This window comes from Aspergillus mulundensis, assembly GCF_003369625.1.
Source record: "Aspergillus mulundensis strain DSM 5745 chromosome Unknown scaffold_1, whole genome shotgun sequence".
NCBI classification, from domain to species: Eukaryota; Fungi; Ascomycota; class Eurotiomycetes; order Eurotiales; family Aspergillaceae; genus Aspergillus; species Aspergillus mulundensis.
The window spans coordinates 2,729,869-2,742,909 of record NW_020797889.1 but is presented as its reverse complement, the minus strand read 5'-3'; the positions used below and the strand labels follow the sequence as shown (position 1 = coordinate 2,742,909).

At 53.5% G+C, this 13,041-nt stretch overlaps 7 protein-coding genes across 7 annotated transcripts; 3 read left to right on the top strand and 4 right to left on the bottom strand.

Annotated features, from left to right (window-relative positions):
• Positions 1 to 50: 50 nt before the first annotated feature.
• On the bottom strand, positions 51 to 1,582 carry DSM5745_02406 (mandelate racemase/muconate lactonizing enzyme family protein; the record flags this gene model as incomplete). Its single annotated transcript, XM_026744422.1, has 4 exons — positions 51 to 653; positions 712 to 1,317; positions 1,379 to 1,483; positions 1,538 to 1,582. The coding sequence occupies 4 exons, from the start codon at positions 1,580 to 1,582 to the stop codon at positions 51 to 53; spliced, it is 1,359 nt and encodes a 452-aa protein (XP_026607585.1).
• Positions 1,583 to 2,176: 594 nt separating this feature from the next.
• DSM5745_02405 (uncharacterized protein) lies at positions 2,177 to 4,682 on the bottom strand (the record flags this gene model as incomplete). The annotated part of the gene is made up of 5 exons (XM_026744421.1): positions 2,177 to 2,269; positions 2,317 to 3,837; positions 3,885 to 4,477; positions 4,538 to 4,600; positions 4,664 to 4,682. 5 exons carry the CDS (start codon positions 4,680 to 4,682, stop codon positions 2,177 to 2,179), a joined length of 2,289 nt encoding a protein of 762 aa, XP_026607584.1.
• A 1,436-nt stretch (positions 4,683 to 6,118) lies between these two features.
• On the top strand, positions 6,119 to 7,833 carry DSM5745_02404 (glucose-6-phosphate isomerase; the record flags this gene model as incomplete). Its single annotated transcript, XM_026744420.1, has 2 exons — positions 6,119 to 6,618; positions 6,672 to 7,833. 2 exons carry the CDS (start codon positions 6,119 to 6,121, stop codon positions 7,831 to 7,833), a joined length of 1,662 nt encoding a protein of 553 aa, XP_026607583.1.
• A 387-nt stretch (positions 7,834 to 8,220) lies between these two features.
• DSM5745_02403 (uncharacterized protein) lies at positions 8,221 to 9,534 on the top strand (the record flags this gene model as incomplete). The annotated part of the gene is made up of 3 exons (XM_026744419.1): positions 8,221 to 8,354; positions 8,427 to 8,442; positions 8,551 to 9,534. 3 exons carry the CDS (start codon positions 8,221 to 8,223, stop codon positions 9,532 to 9,534), a joined length of 1,134 nt encoding a protein of 377 aa, XP_026607582.1.
• Positions 9,535 to 9,735: 201 nt separating this feature from the next.
• On the bottom strand, positions 9,736 to 10,371 carry DSM5745_02402 (mitochondrial 37S ribosomal protein bS21m; the record flags this gene model as incomplete). Its single annotated transcript, XM_026744418.1, has 1 exon — positions 9,736 to 10,371. The coding sequence occupies one exon, from the start codon at positions 10,369 to 10,371 to the stop codon at positions 9,736 to 9,738; it is 636 nt and encodes a 211-aa protein (XP_026607581.1).
• Positions 10,372 to 10,645: 274 nt separating this feature from the next.
• On the top strand, positions 10,646 to 11,128 carry DSM5745_02401 (phosphatase YCH1; the record flags this gene model as incomplete). The annotated part of the gene is made up of 2 exons (XM_026744417.1): positions 10,646 to 10,760; positions 10,818 to 11,128. The coding sequence occupies 2 exons, from the start codon at positions 10,646 to 10,648 to the stop codon at positions 11,126 to 11,128; spliced, it is 426 nt and encodes a 141-aa protein (XP_026607580.1).
• Positions 11,129 to 11,349: 221 nt separating this feature from the next.
• DSM5745_02400 (class I SAM-dependent methyltransferase) lies at positions 11,350 to 12,977 on the bottom strand (the record flags this gene model as incomplete). The annotated part of the gene is made up of 3 exons (XM_026744416.1): positions 11,350 to 12,242; positions 12,295 to 12,496; positions 12,558 to 12,977. The coding sequence occupies 3 exons, from the start codon at positions 12,975 to 12,977 to the stop codon at positions 11,350 to 11,352; spliced, it is 1,515 nt and encodes a 504-aa protein (XP_026607579.1).
• Between the last annotated feature and the right edge of the window lie 64 nt (positions 12,978 to 13,041).

The following is a 13,041-nucleotide window of genomic DNA, read 5'->3' as shown; positions in this document are numbered from 1 at the left end:
ATGAACTAGCCCAAACACGGCAAAATATCAGATGAACTATCCAAACCAGTCTATACTATCCTAGGTCCCTCCAAAATGACCTTCGCCTCTTCCGACTTCCACCAACTCTTCCCCTCCTCACCGGGGAACGAAAACTGATCCATACTCTCCGGCTTCATCTCAACACTGTATCCAGGCTCCAGTGGCGTAACATAGTACCCATCCTTCACGCTAGACGGGTGCAAGAAGTGCTCATGCAGATGGTCCACATACTCCAGCACACTCCTCTTTCCACTAACAACAACATAATCAATCGTGCTCAGGTGCTGAGTGTACTCGGGCAGTCCGACACCACCGGAGTGCGGCACAATCGGCACGCCGAACTTCCTCGCAAGCAGCAGGATAGCGAGGACCTCATTTACACCGCCAACTCGGCAAGCATCCGCTTGCAGGACTGTCAGAGCGCCGGCCTGCAGAAGCTGCTTGAAGATGACGCGGTTCTGGCACATCTCGCCGGTGGCGACACCGATGGGGCCGTGGGGTGTGTTCTCTAAAGCCTTCTTGATTGCGGCGTGGCCGAGGATGTCGTCGGGGGAGGTGGGCTCTTCGATGAACCAGGGCTTGAACTCGGCGAGGTTGTTCATCCATTCGATTGCTTCGGGGACGGACCAAACCTGTTGCAACACTCTATTAGCCTCTGCTCTCTCTAAGAAAATGGGAGTTGTAACGTACCTGGTTAGCATCAACCATCAGGATATTCCCCTTATCATACCCAATCGCCTCGCGCGCGATTGACAATCGCCGTCTGTCATCCTCCAAGTTCGCGCCAACCTTCAACTTAAAGTGCTTATACCCCTGCTCAACACTCTGCTTGAGCAATGCCTTGAGTTTCTCCTCTCCATACCCAAGCCAGCCGGCACTGGTAGTATAAGCAGGCACGGCCTTACTCTGCTCAGCCTCCTTGATTCTCTCCGCCTTGCCGCCCTCCACCTCCTTCAGCAGCGCAATCGCCTCCTCCGGCGTAATCGCATCGGTGATGTACCGGAAGTCAATGCAGCTCACATATTCTTCGGGGGTCATGTCCGCGACGATCCTCCAGACGGGCTTGTTAAGGACCTTGGCCCATAGATCCCACAGGGCGTTTACGACGGCGCCCAGCGCGAGATGGATAACGCCCTTCTCGGGGCCGATCCAGCGCAGCTGGCTGTCGGAGACGAGGTAGCGCCATGTAGCGCCCCAGTTTGAGGTCAGCTCGTCGAGGTCTTTGCCGACTATTAGTGGCGCGAGGAGGGAGATGGCGGAGCAGACGATTTCGTTGCCGCGGCCGATGGTAAATGTCTGTCGACACGGTCAGAGAGGTATATTAGCGGATAGACGGGCTGCGTCCAGGGGTAAATACCATGCCATGTCCGGAGTAGGGAGAGTCTGTGTAGAGGATGCAGTAGGCTGAGGAGTAGTCGCCGGCAGCGTTCATAGCATCGGAGCCGGTTTTGTCGAGGGAGGTCTATGGTCTGTCTCAGTATCGATTTCTATCATTGAGATGGCATCGACGTCTTACCGGAAACCTCACGTCTCGCGTGATGAAGCCTGTGATCTTCACCATTGTGCTGTGGTTGTCTTGTAATTGTCTGGCTGGTTGTAGTGTTAGAATGAGCAATCGTCATCAGAAGATTGTACCTCGACTTACATCAAAGGTGGCGAGCGAGATCAATGCGACGCAGATTATTCAATAATCATACAGAGAAGTACTCAAACCAAGACGAAATAGATTGAGAACAGGCAGGGCAAGGCATGGTATAAGTAAAACAAGCCCCTCCCCCTCAGGCTAAACGGGCAGAAAACCCCGCGGAACAATTACAAGGGCTCCCCTCATCGCTCGAGGCAATCCGGCTTTACAAACGGTATAGTCTGGCTGTCAATGGAGAATGAGCCGATCCATAATTACTACTGGCAGCTATTATCCAGGCGTGGGGGCAGAGGCCGCTGATGTTATTGGCGGAAGAACTATTTCCATCACTGAGAAATAATCCCGTCCGGTCCCAGTGCATCGGATCGTCTCCGATATAGTCTTCCAAGGTTGTATCTTCATGTGCAGCATGGATTTATAGACATATTGCAATAGGTAGTACAGGGGAGCCACGATGATGTCCATTCCACCGCCAGCGCATCGCTATTAAAAAGGCCAAGAGCATCGCATCTATCCCGAGAGGCCTCTCTTCTCGCTTTCGGAGAAGAAGATGATCATCCGCCACAGCTTCCGCACAAGGACTTCGGCTTCTTCGTCGAGGGCCTAAGTCGGGTTAGCTATCATGCATCACAAAGACAGAGTTAACTCACCTCTTCCAGCTGCTCCACAAGCTCCTGGGGAGTTCCACGCTTGCGAATGTGCTCTTCCACCACGTCCACTAGCATCTGTTCTTGAACACCAAGGTACTCCACGATCTTCTTCTCCACAAACGGTTTGAGCTGATCGCTGACCACAGACTCGTCCACAAACTCCCACTTGACTTGCCACTTCCATAGTCCCTCCTTGTCTGTAGGAATTTCTGCCGCAAGTTGTCGGGCAGCCTGTGCTCGCTCTTCCTCGGTAAGTCCGGCAGCTTCGGCAGCGCTGTCGAACTTGATCGGGATGAGTGGTCGCCTCGCCGTAGCTTGAGGCTCTTCCTCGTCCTCCAATAATCCTTCGACTTCGGCAACGGTGCGACGGCTGGTGGCGGCCTGGGCCTTCTGGGCAGCGGCTCCAAGTGAAAGCTTGAAGCGTTGGGGTTCGCGTGGGGCCTCCATCCTGGTTTCCAGCTCCTCTGCCTGGCGGGCAAGGAAGTCGTCCGCCATACCCCGAGCTTGCTCCCGCTGTTGAACGGATCGTGCCCGTTCCCGCTCTTCGGCTGCACGGTCTGCCTCGTCCATGCTAACCTCGCGCGCTCGGAATGCCGCACGGCTGCGCAGCCAAGCACCCCGGTCGGCATAGTATTCGCTGTTTTTCCGGCTAGCCTCGATATCATCGTTCCACTCACTCAATCGCTTGTCCTCTTCATCGCGTACTTCTTGGACCTTATCCTCTTCCTCCTGGTCTCGTTTCTTCTCACGCTCCAAGGCTGCTGTTCGGCTCCGCTCGCGGTTGAGCCAGCGTCGCTCTTGGTCAAGGAATTGCTTTTCGAGCTCCGCTTCACGCTTGGCTTGTCGTCGTCGCTCGAGCTCCTCATCGTCGGCGTCGGAATCCTCATCTTCGCGGTCGATATACACCGTAGTAGCACCATTGACCGAACCGCCATTGACAAATGAAACGCCCTTCTGGTAGTCCTTCGGGATTTGTACACCAAACCCTTTCGGTCCAGATGGTGCATTGGGCATTCCACGATCTCGGCCGCCCAAGGGAACGCCATTTGCTCCAGCAGCAGGTCCACTTGGCGCTGAAGCAGGAGGCGAAGCTAGGCGACTGACTCGAGCACCAGAGTTTCGAGCTCGTTCCATAGACTCGATCTCTTCCTCTCTCTTCAAACGTTCAATATCCCGGCGGTTACTCCGATCGCGGAATGCGGCAATCTCTTTGGCAACAGTTTCCCGCATCTCGGGAGGGATATCGGACAGCTCATCCTCGACTGTTATTGGGATGGTAACAACTTCGGCGGACGTACCATCCTGGCCTTCGGCATCCTTCATCGTAATATCTCCTTCCCGATCAATGGCGGAGGCGTCCTCTCTCTGAGTAGGCGATGTAGGGTGGAAAAGATCTTGAAGCACGCCCTTAAGCGCCTGCTTTGCAGCATCCAACTTGGCCTGGCGCTCGGCCGGATCCTGATCGCCTCTGGACGCTTCGTATTGTTCGAGGTACGTGAGCGAGCTCTCGTCAACGACAACCTGGATAGATATTAGTTTACCCTTTATGCTGATTATAGAGCACATACCAAAAGCGTGCTCTTCTCCACTTCCTGTTCTTCTTTATCCTCTGAGTCGGACGGCGTCTGTCTCTTCACAGGAACTTGCACGTCCTTTAGCACTTCCACAGCTGTACCTAGACTCTCAGGGTCCTCGTACTCTGCGAAACCGAACTTGCACGGTTTTTCATCGGCATCCGTGGCGCGGATCCAGCGTCTTAGATTACCCGCTGACCGCAGGATTCTTTCAACGCCCTCGTCACCACCCAGACCCTCCGTAATCCCTCCAACAAATATGGTCCTCACAATCTCGTCCCTGGTAGGAGGCTGTAGCTGCATCATCGCATCCCGCACGTTCTGGCGCTGAGACTCCAAGTTTGAAGCACCCAAACCCGCGCGCCGACCCGCATCCCCACCGCGCTCTTTACTGATATCCGGAGTAGCAGATTTCGAAGGTCCCGAGGTACCGAGTCGAATCACAGGAGCTGAGAAATTGATGTTCGGCATGTTCGGTGGCGGTTGGAAGTTCGCGGGGAATCCGGCCGGTCGACCAGGCTGTTGCATGTTGGCTTGCTGTAGCCCCGGAGGAGCAGTGCCAGGAGCGGCCATTCCTGGTGGAGGTGCTATATATTGACTTAGGATCGCGACGCGTGAATCAAGAAGCAGAAAATAGTCAAACTTACCCATACCTGGGGGTGCTCCGGGATAAGCACCATAGTCGGGGGCGCGGCCATACATGCCGGGAGCTATAAAATCAGTCAGAACATCTAATAAACGTACAATATGGGATGCTGACTGCGGCTGCGTACGTTGGTAAGGATTATACATTGCGACGGCTGCCCAGCGCAAACACTGCGACAGATATCAACGGACAAAAGCTTCAAGCGGCAAAGCCAAGAGTCGTTCAGGTGGTTATTATGTAAGGAGCGGCACCTCCACAGACCGCTGATACTTGGAGGAGCAAATGGTGTTCTTTGAGATAAAAAGGGCCTTGCGTTTGCAAGTCTGCATCGTCCTTTCGGCGGATTCGCGGCTGGAGAAAAGTCCATGTGGCCCGTGCACGTTTCTTGGCAGCATCAAAGCTCCCCTTCAACATGTCAACAACCCTTGAATGAATATATCTGTAAAGTATTCTCAAGTCGCTTTACTGAGACTCGGGTCTTCTTGCTCTCTTAGAGCTAGCTCTAGTAATTGCAATGAGAGTACTGGCTAGAATAATAGGTGAAAATTTAGGTGCGGCTTGGATGTATATATTGCTGCCGCCGACAAGTATAGATAGCCGTTTTTTAGAGGCCATTGCGTTCGCTACTCTTCATCCGGTCTAAACAGTCCAATGGCTCACATAGACCATACAATACCAATCCCTTTGTACTTAACCATATTTACAAATAGAAATCGACTTGTACTTTCGTACGAATTGCGATGACTACTCTGTTTGGGAGGACCCCACGGAGCACATACAACAGTCATGATTATGTCTATTTTTGTCAGCACTGAGCAAGCTTGAGTAGCTAGACAGACTACGCATCAGTTGACAAATGAACAATGTTCTTCTCTTAGCCGGGGACAACCGAATATCTGGGTGAAACGGTGACAAGCCGGCCACGGTCAATTCGCGGCATATAAAAACGGGGGCAGATTTCCGAGGAATCCGGGTCTCCGCTGCTCGATGCGAGGAATTGATAATGGAATCCAGGAACTGAAGGTCATTGAGTGTGGTTATCCGGATCTTGACGGTTGTGGTGGTTCAAGTCTAGAATGCAGGTCTGACAAACGATGCTACTGCCGGGGCCTGATCAGCGCTATACAGCTGCAGAGGGTTAGCTGCAGGCAGTTTCTGATGTCCAGCTGACCCGTTTAATATTAGTATTATTGGCATTGAAGAGCTAGAGGTTGCTCGCATCCGCCGGATGATTGAACGCCGTAGAAGATCTGGAAGGCAGAACGTGCCCCACGGCCCCTCCACGGACCTCAACAGGCCGGTTACGCCATCAACAGCTTGAGCTTCCCAGAGCGTCATCGCCTAGGTCCTGTTTCAATTCACATACAATTATTTATTTGTGAACCATTCCCAAGTCATCTCTGCCGCTTTCTTTCTTCAACTTTCAGCTTATACTCAGGTACGAACCCTACCCGTGTCCTTGGGAACCTGTTCCCTCGAGCACTGTGCCCTTGAGCCCCGCACTGACGTTGATTCTTCTTCATAGGCATCCTACAACCCTTCCATAACTCATTCCTTCACTCCTCACTACCCTCACATCACAATGCCTTCTTTCTCCCAAGCCGTCGAGCTTCCCGCCTGGAAGGAGCTCCAGGACCACCATGGCTCCGTTGGCCGCAACATCGTGCTGAAGGAGTGCTTCGAGAAGGACCCCCAGCGCTTCGAAAAGTTCAGCCGTGTTTTCCAAAACACCGTCGACAACAATGAGATTCTCTTCGACTTCTCCAAGAACTTCCTGACTGAGGAGACCGTGGCCCTTCTGGTCAAGCTGGCCAAGGAAGCCGGTGTCGAGGAGCTCCGCGATCAGATGTTCGCTGGCGAGCCCATCAACTTCACTGAGAACCGCGCAGTCTACCACGCTGCTCTTCGCAACGTCAGCAACCAGCCGATGCAGGTCAACGGCAAGAGCGTTGTTGAGGATGTCAACTCCGTCCTTGAGCACATGAAGGAGTTCACTGAGCAGGTCCGAAGCGGCGAATGGAAGGGTTACACCGGCAAGAAGATCAACACCATTATTAACATTGGTATCGGTGGTTCTGACCTGTAAGTCCCTAATCAATATGTTAGCAGTGGCGATATTCTAATGCGCGTATCAGCGGTCCTGTCATGGTCACCGAGGCTCTGAAGCCTTACGGCCATCCTGACCTCAAGCTGCACTTTGTCTCCAACATTGACGGCACGCATATTGCCGAGGCCCTCAAGAACTCAGACCCCGAGACCACTCTGTTCTTGATTGCTTCCAAGACCTTCACCACCGCCGAGACCACTACCAACGCCAACACCGCGAAGACATGGTTCCTTGAGACCGCAAAGGATGACGCTCACATCGCCAAGCACTTCGTTGCTCTCTCTACCAACGCCGAGGAGGTCGCCAAGTTCGGCATTGACACGAAGAACATGTTCGGTTTCGAGTCATGGGTTGGTGGTCGTTACTCCGTCTGGAGTGCCATTGGTCTCTCCGTCGCCCTCTACATCGGCTTCGACAACTTCCACCAGTTCCTTGCTGGTGCGCACGCCATGGACAAGCACTTCCAGGAAACCCCTCTGGAGCAGAACATTCCTGTCCTCGGCGGTCTTCTGAGCGTCTGGTACAGCGACTTCTTCGGAGCTCAGACTCACCTTGTTGCTCCTTTCGACCAGTACCTGCACCGTTTCCCCGCCTATCTCCAGCAGCTTTCGATGGAGAGTAACGGAAAGGCCATCACCCGCACCGGCGAGTACGTCAAGTACACCACCGGCCCCATCCTGTTCGGTGAGCCCGCCACCAACGCCCAGCACAGCTTCTTCCAGCTGCTCCACCAGGGCACCAAGCTCATTCCCTCCGACTTCATCATGGCCGCTGAGTCGCACAACCCTGTTGAGGGTGGAAAGCACCAGCGCATGCTGGCCTCCAACTTCCTTGCTCAGTCTGAGGCTTTGATGGTCGGCAAGACCCCTGAGCAGGTCAAGGCCGAGGGTGCCCCTGAGAACCTGGTGCCTCACAAGACTTTCCTTGGTAACCGCCCCACGACTTCCATCCTGGCTCAGAAGATCACCCCCGCTGCTCTGGGTGCTCTGATCACTTACTACGAGCACCTGACCTTCACCGAGGGTGCCATCTGGAACATCAACTCCTTCGACCAGTGGGGTGTCGAGCTGGGCAAGGTCCTTGCGAAGAAGATCCAGAAGGAGCTGGAGACCGAGGGTGAGGGCGGTGGTCACGACTCTTCCACCAGTGGTCTTCTTCTCGCCTTCAAGAACAAGTCCAAGCTTGCGTAAAGCGTCTTCGTTGTTTTGGAGGAAAAGCGACTTGAAAATGTGAATAATTGACGAGAACATGAATGGGACATCTTCGGTGTTTTTATTTTAGTCTTCATATCGAATGTTTAAGAATACCATAGTATGAATCAATCAAACATTTCATTGAAATCGAAACCCTTTCATTGACTCCGCACGAACTGGTGGCGGCATGGCGGCTCCGTTGCAAGACCGGACTTAGCTTCAAGCGAGCGGAGGATCGCCGACCCCAAGGTAGCTTGCTGGTCAAGACCACCGTGTCTCCTCTACATCTTCAGCGCCCTAGCTAAGCCCTTATCTTTGCGAAATCCTCACACTATATATTAAACCTTTAACCATTTGCCAAACCGGCGGCGCGCCGTATCCATTATGATCTCTCAGGGGACAAGCATTCTTCCCTGGGCGCTGGTTGCCTCGTGCTTGTTTCAAATTTCGGCTGCGGGGAGAACCGATGGCTATACATATGGGCAGCCTATGCCAGTAACGTGTCTGAATCGAACGATGTGAGTGCATTAGAAACCCAGGGCTTCAGAAATAATTTCTCAATGTCCAGTGCTAACGCCGTTCTCCGTCAGCGACTCCGGTGAACATGTATGCCAGCCTCCTCGCCTCCCTGATCCACCCATATCAATTTCAGCATTTCAGCTCGAACAGCCTTAGAACGGACTATACAAAGCAGAACTAAACGAATGCTCTTAGATAACCGACGATCTTGGAAAACTTCAATTCATTCCCTTCCCGACATGCAAAGAGACCTCCGCGCCGCTCGCCCTCCGCTACGGCGTTTCCGAATCAGTCAATTGCACAATCGAGGCCCTCCCCGATGAACTCTACCACCTCCTAGAATATTACGTGCACTCGGATGTGCCGATGACCTGCCGCGTGCCCACGGCACCCCTCGACTCGAGCTCCGCGACGGACTCCAAGTCTGACGACGAGACAGCCGAAGAGAAGAATAGTGTCGATGTCTCGACGCTAGACGACAACGGACCGCCCTACACGCCCATAACGTTCGCGCTGCAGGGAACCCTGCAGAAAAGTCACCTGCACATCTGGACGGACATGAATGTCATTGCGCATAATATCCCGCAGATAGCGGCCACGAAGAAGTCAAAGGGGGATAAGGAGAAGGGGTACATAGTCGCAGGGACAGCGTACTCGGTTCCGGAATTCGAATACTCGCTTCTCCACGGCAAGGGGAGGAAGAAAGACGACGACAAGAAAACAGACGAGGAGAAGGAAGCCTCTGCTGTTGCTGAGGCGGCGCGCGAGCCGTGGACGGAGGGACACGGGACGAAAGTCATTCGCGGCGAGCCGCTGACCTTTTCGTTCCATGTTAGCTGGGTTGAGGGTGGAAGGGGAATTGGATGGCCCGGCCGTGATATCTCGCAATCTTCCTCGTCTGGGCTTGGGTGGTTCTTCTCGAAGGTGTTTTTCTTTGGGATTGCGGCGTCAGTGGGTGCGCTGGTTGCGCTTTGGTGGGAGCGCAATGGGAATGGAGTTGGTGGGAGACGGGGCGGGTATAAGGGTGATGGCATACTAGGTGTGCCGGCTCTTGGGAAGGGTGCTGTGGGTGTTTCGTTTGGGAACGGGTCGAAGACAAATGGTTATGGGTATGGAGGGTATTCCGCTAATGGGTCGGGGAGCGGATACGGAGGCTTTGCGAGTGGAAAAAGGGATTGATATACTTGTTCTATTATTATGGTAAATATGGGTAGACATATGATATAGACCGTTGGATACCTTATTTGTGACCCATACTAAAACGACTGTTTATCTAACGTACAATGCAAGGCACTTGAATACATGATGTTCTCAGAAACTGGTAATATACACGCCAATTTGATATTCTCCCGTACAAAGCAAAAGGTGCAGACAACCAATCTACCACCCCTGCGCCCTCATCCTGTGAATCTTTCCAACCGTATGCGCAAACGAATAAGCGAACAATTTCCTCCACCTCTTGATCCGCAGGTTCTTCCTCATCTGGCCTTTCCGCACATGAAACTTCTGCGCCACCTGTTGATACTTGACATTGTTATCCTTAAGAATGACGTTAAGCTGTTTATGCGCCTTATCCAAATCAAATCCCCGTTCACTAGCAATAGTAACCTCACGACCCAGCGTCGGGTTAAGCTTCAGCTGAATCTTGCTTTTGCGCTCATGATGCGAGAGCGTGGGTTCCTTTTCCTTGTTGTTCTGGGCTTTGGCTGCCACGCTCTTGGGGTTTTTGGCGGCCAAGTTGAGTTGGTCGAAGATTCCATTCATTTCGGCGGAGACATTTGGTTGGAGCGGTGCTCGCTGGGGTCGGACAAAGTGAGATGCGGTAGTCGTGGTGGTGGTGTTGCGGGTGTTGCGGGTGTTTTCGGCGTTGTTGATGGGGATTGAGGAGTTGAAGCGGAGCAGTTGCAGGCCTGTTGACCGCGCGAATAGCGGCTGGTTTGTGAGGTTCGACTGACGGTTTGAGAGGAGGGAGGTTGTCGGCCTCGACCGGAGGCAGCGGGTTAGGGATCGCTCCATCGTGTTCTGCTTGGAGGCTGGGCCGATGAAGATAGCCCGATTGTGTTGGCTGATATGGACGGCGCTTCCGAGGTCTCCCTCCTTCTGTCAAACGTGAGGGATGGCGAGGCGAGGCGATCTCGGGAGCGTGGTCGACACGAGATGTTGTCCAGCTCCGACTTCATTTTTCCAGATCGGAAGCCCGCAAACCACGTGACCTTGAAAGAAGTACCTTCTCAAGAACAGAACATTTTACATCCCATCTCAGGAAATACAACTGTACAAATCACCCAACATGTCCTCAATTACCATCGCTACCCTCCCGCGCATGAGCCGAGATGCTCTCTCAGCCCTCCTCCTTTCCACATCCACCCCCGGCAAACTAGCAATCATCGACGTGCGGGACTCCGGTCAGTAACCTCCCCCACCTACCACTCTCCCCGTGCAAACACTAACCCCATGCTCAGACCACATCGGCGGCCACATCCTCTCCTCAACCTGGGTCCCGAGCAGCACACTCGACGTCCGCATGCCCGAACTCGTGCGCACCCTGCAAGATAAAGAGAAAGTAGTCTTCCACTGCGCGCTCAGCCAGCAGCGCGGTCCTTCTGCGGCGCTGCGGTACGCGCGCGAACGTGAGAGGATGCTGGGGAGTGACGAAAGCCACAAACAGGAAGTTTTCGTGCTAGAGGGCGGGTTCGTACAGTGGCAGGAGAAGTATGGGAAGGATGTGAGGTTGACGGAGGCTTATGTGGAGGACATCTGGAGGGAGTATTGAGTGGCTTGAATAGACTCTACTTGGTGACCAAGATTTGCGATAGAACTTTTGATACCCTTGTGCTTTGTGGTTGATTGTTGGTGGGTGCATGTCATAAGCGTTTGATGTAGATGACCGACTCGACCGAGTCGAATATATGCTTGATCTTAATGGTGAACTTGAAAAGATGGTATGTATATATACACTATGTTACACCCATACGGCTAATCTAGAAGCCACTCTTATACTGGGACTCCACCTCCGAACCCGACGGGGCGTCTTCTGCCACCATTTTCTGGGATAATACTCATTACCTTGTATAGCTTGCCCATACCACCGCCGCCTCTCTCAACAAGTCGCTGCCACCCAGTTTCCAGGACCTTGCGCTTCTCTTCATCTTGAACGGTGCTGAGTAGTTGCTGCATCCGCTCCGCAATTCCCATGGCCTGTAAGAATTGGCCCTGCTCGACGGGCCCATGGACCTCAACGCCCTCGCTAGCTTCAACGGCCGCCTCTGCAAGCGATGTGAAATCCACGTCGGCACTGACGTCGACTAGACCAGGCGAAGAGAGCGCCGGGACGACTTTATGGTTCTGGATACCGCGGAGGGAATTGATTGGAATGGTTGACATGGTTCCATAGTCCATGATCAGGGCAGCTCCTGAAGGAATGCGCTTTGCGATTGGAGAAGGGGCGGGCGCGTCTGGCTTTGCTGCTGTGCGCGGCGGTTGCGACGAGCCGCCGATGCGACGCGCAATGTCGGACGCGTAGATTCGGCTCTCCGGGCTAACTTCGATGGCTGCCCCGGGTTGGTTCCTGAGGGCTCGGTATCGTTCCGAGATCTCAGGAATGACAAGGGATGAAGGTGTAGATGCTTTCGCTAGAGTTAATTTGAACTCTGGCTCGTCTTTGATATTCTCGTCGACTGCTTTCGGGTTAAGAGTAACCATGAGTTCGCGCCATTGGGGTGTGTTTGCGGCCTTCGGCGGTCGCTGGAGTTTTGTAGGGCCGGTTGGCGTCATGATCTCCTGCTCTTGCTGCTGACCTTCGGGTACGGGAGGAATCGACTCGAAAGCGTGGATTGGGAGGGCATCGAAGAATTCGTGGGCAATGATGAACGGTGTCTTATCTTGCTCTGTAGACCGACTTAGCAAGAGGACATTGACAGGATCACTGGGCAATATTACCATGAGGCAACAATCGAATGTCTTCCACCCAAATTACGGGCACGTTAAAGTACTTGCTCGTACTCCGATGTCCAATGTCCGTCTCTTCCATGACTGCATCACCGCAGAGGAGCTGCTTCTGGACCTCTCTCAAGGTAGGGCTAGCTTCCACCAGATAGATCGCCTCGAGGCTCGATGTGAAGGGCTTGAAGTTCCGGAAAGTCTGCCATTACTGAGCATTGTGCATCTACAAAAGCCCACGAATAGATGTAGAAAAAACATACCCGCAACATATCATCCATCAACGTTCCCTTCCCCGGCCCAATCTCCATGAGCTGCACTCCGCTCTTCTTCCTCCCCTGCGCCATCCATTCCGCAATCGTCCATATGCCCACCAATTCCCCAAAGACCTGCGATATTTCCGGAGACGTAACAAAGTCGCCCTTCTTTCCGAAAACTTCTCCGCCGCCTCCTGGTTTAGTGGTATAATATCCTCCCTCTGGCGACGTGAGCACTTGGCGCATGAATGCCGCGATGGGTACCGGCCCCGTTGTTTTTATCACATTCGCAAGGGTGCGCGCAAGAGGCGTCGACCACTCCCGAGTCTCGAATGTGGAGTTCCATCGGCGCGATCGACCATTGAGCCTCCGTCGGGCAGTCTGCCTCAGAAACTGGCCGAGTATGCGCTGAGTGCTGGGATTCATCTTGGAGATTGCGCGCTCGGCGCTCTCGGCGATGCTTCAAGCTAGTGCAAACTGACAAGAAATG